The 2,526-nt window shown below is 37.9% G+C and overlaps 1 protein-coding gene across 1 annotated transcript; it reads left to right on the top strand.

The window, feature by feature from the left end:
* The first annotated feature begins 834 nt into the window (after positions 1 to 834).
* zcrb1 (zinc finger CCHC-type and RNA binding motif 1) lies at positions 835 to 2,526 on the top strand. The gene is made up of 8 exons (XM_014016974.1): positions 835 to 938; positions 1,037 to 1,128; positions 1,278 to 1,306; positions 1,416 to 1,527; positions 1,627 to 1,734; positions 1,832 to 1,941; positions 2,025 to 2,100; positions 2,346 to 2,526. Exons 2-8 carry the CDS (start codon positions 1,045 to 1,047, stop codon positions 2,487 to 2,489), a joined length of 663 nt encoding a protein of 220 aa, XP_013872428.1. The 5' UTR covers positions 835 to 938; positions 1,037 to 1,044; the 3' UTR covers positions 2,490 to 2,526.

The raw sequence follows: 2,526 nt of genomic DNA, 5'->3' as shown, positions 1-2,526 counted from the left end.
TCATTTAAATTAGAAAAAATGTACTGTAATTTATCATGATGTTAAATAATACTGGGCTGATAGCACTCCCCTGTGGTGTTCCATTACTTACAATAAAATCTCTAGAATATTCCTCTACAACCTTAACTCTTATTTTTCTACCAGTGAAGAAACTTGATGTCTAATTATATACCCTCCCTACTATTCCCATTTGTTCTAATTTAATGAGCAACCCTTCTCTCCACATTGAATCATAGGCTTTTTCTATATCAAGGAATACAATTACTATTATTTCTTTCATTTTTAGTGCTTTTTCTATATCATTACTAACTCTAACTAATGCATCAGTTGTTGATCGACCTGTTCTAAATCCACATTGATAATTTCTAATGAGTTCTCATTGCTCTAAGATATACATTATTCTGCCAACTAATGTTTTCTCCATCCATTTACACATGTGAGATGTTAATGCTATCGGTCTGTAATTAGTGGGATTTGATGGATGTTTTCAACAACACCAGAAAAAGAGTCGCTAGATTTTCACTAGTCACTTTTCTGAACAGTCTCTGGAGGGTCTGAAAAGTCTGTAAATATAGCGAGGAAGTCGCTAAATCARCACCGCTGTGTTCCACAACCCGCCACCTCTCATGTCAGCGAGCMGCGTGTCGGGTCGATGACGTCACACRTYGGAGCGGTCAAATTATCGTACATTATGAGATTTTTGGGATTATTGATCGTACATCGTACAGAGTGCAAAATTATGGTACAAATACGATAATTATGGWACACCTGGCAACACTGGCTCCGGTACGCTCACTGAGTGACGTCTATTTACGGGGACGAGCCGTAAAGCGTCATCAACTTGCGATTCAGACTTCATGTTTAGATTTGTGCAAATTKTCAATATTTTGCCAATTTACCGCATTTAAATCACCTTCTAATTGTTACAACTTTCGTCGGTAAGTTATATTGGGATCATTTTTACTGACTTGTATAAAATGCAGAAGAATTTAACTCCGGACTGCGTTGAATAAGTTCGTGTTTTTAATATTTCTAGTGTACATAATGAGCGGGGGTTTAGCACCCAGCAAAAGCACAGTGTAYGTGTCGAACCTGCCGTTCTCACTGACCAACAATGACCTACACAAGGTAACTCAGATTATGTCATTTCTAAGAAGTGTTACAGTCTCGTGAAAACCTGCACATTTTGAGTATTATTTTGTGAAAACACTCACAAAAGCCGAAATTTCCCACTTTGTTTTTTTTGCAACGAAACGCATCACTGTTTGGCACTGCAGTTGTTTACTAAATATGGGAAAGTTGTGAAGTAAGTAATGACTTTCTTCTATTAAAATGATCTATAAAAATGTTAAACAAATATGTTACTGCTTGTACTTTTTGAATAGGTAATTAAAACTATTGTTTTTTTTTTCCAGGGTTACAATAGTCAAGGATAAAGACACTCGTCAGAGTAAAGGAGTGGCGTTTGTTCTCTTCCTGGACAGAGAATCGGCTCATAACTGTGCAAGAGCGGTGAACAACAAACAAGTGAGCAGTTTTAACATGTTTAATGTCTCTAGAARTCTACTTTGTTTTGATGTTCCTTTAATGCACAGGCTGTGATGCGGAAATGTGTTTTTCACTCAGTTGTTCGGCCGAACAGTGAAAGCCAGCATTGCCAAAGACAACGGGCGAGCAGCCGAGTTCATCAGGAGACGAAACTACACCGACAAAACACGATGCTACGAATGTGGGGTCAGGGCATGCTCAACCTCTTGTGTAGGCATAGGAATATTTCCGTTCTTTCCAAATTAAACTCTTATTTGTGCATTTTACATTTCATTCATCTCAGGATACAGGACACCTAAGCTATGCGTGTCCCAAAAACGTGCTCGGGGAGAGAGAGCCTCCAAAGAAGAAGGAAAAGAAAAAGAAGAAAAAGGCACAACAACCTGAACATGTGTACGTATCTTATAGCGAGACATTTCAGGTTGCTTTTTTCACAACTCGTGGCATCACGTAGGTCGTAATCCATTTCCTTTTAGTGAAGAAGAAGAAGAAAGTGAAGAAGAGGGAGAAGACCCAGCCTTAGACAGTTTAAGCCAAGCCATAGCTTTTCAGGTAAGAAAGCATAAATAGAAAAAAAATTTTTTTGGTTGCAACTTAGCAATACCATTCCCAGCACTGACAGCTTAATGAAACAAATCTTATAACTTATCAAAATCCTATCTAGACTGAAATGCGATACAAAAACGTAATATTTAAAAAATAAAAATAAACTGKGTATCAGTAGCTTTTCACAATAAAACATGAAGACTTGCCATATTTCAGCTGCTGTTTTGTTTTGTGTGCATGTGTCCTTCCAGCAAGCTCGTATGGATGAGGAGGAGAAAAAGCAGAAGAGGCAGGCAAACGAAGACAGTGCTCACGTGTCGACATCTTCAGACTCGAGAAAACCCAGGATCAAAAAGAGCGCATATTTCAGTGATGAAGAGGAGCTCAGCGACTAAAGATTTACAGACTTTTTTAAAACTGTCTATTTTTAAT

The sequence above is a fragment of the Austrofundulus limnaeus genome, unplaced genomic scaffold (genome assembly GCF_001266775.1).
Source record: "Austrofundulus limnaeus strain Quisiro unplaced genomic scaffold, Austrofundulus_limnaeus-1.0 Scaffold158, whole genome shotgun sequence".
NCBI classification, from domain to species: domain Eukaryota; kingdom Metazoa; phylum Chordata; class Actinopteri; order Cyprinodontiformes; family Rivulidae; genus Austrofundulus; species Austrofundulus limnaeus.
This window is presented reverse-complemented; position numbering and strand designations above follow the sequence as displayed.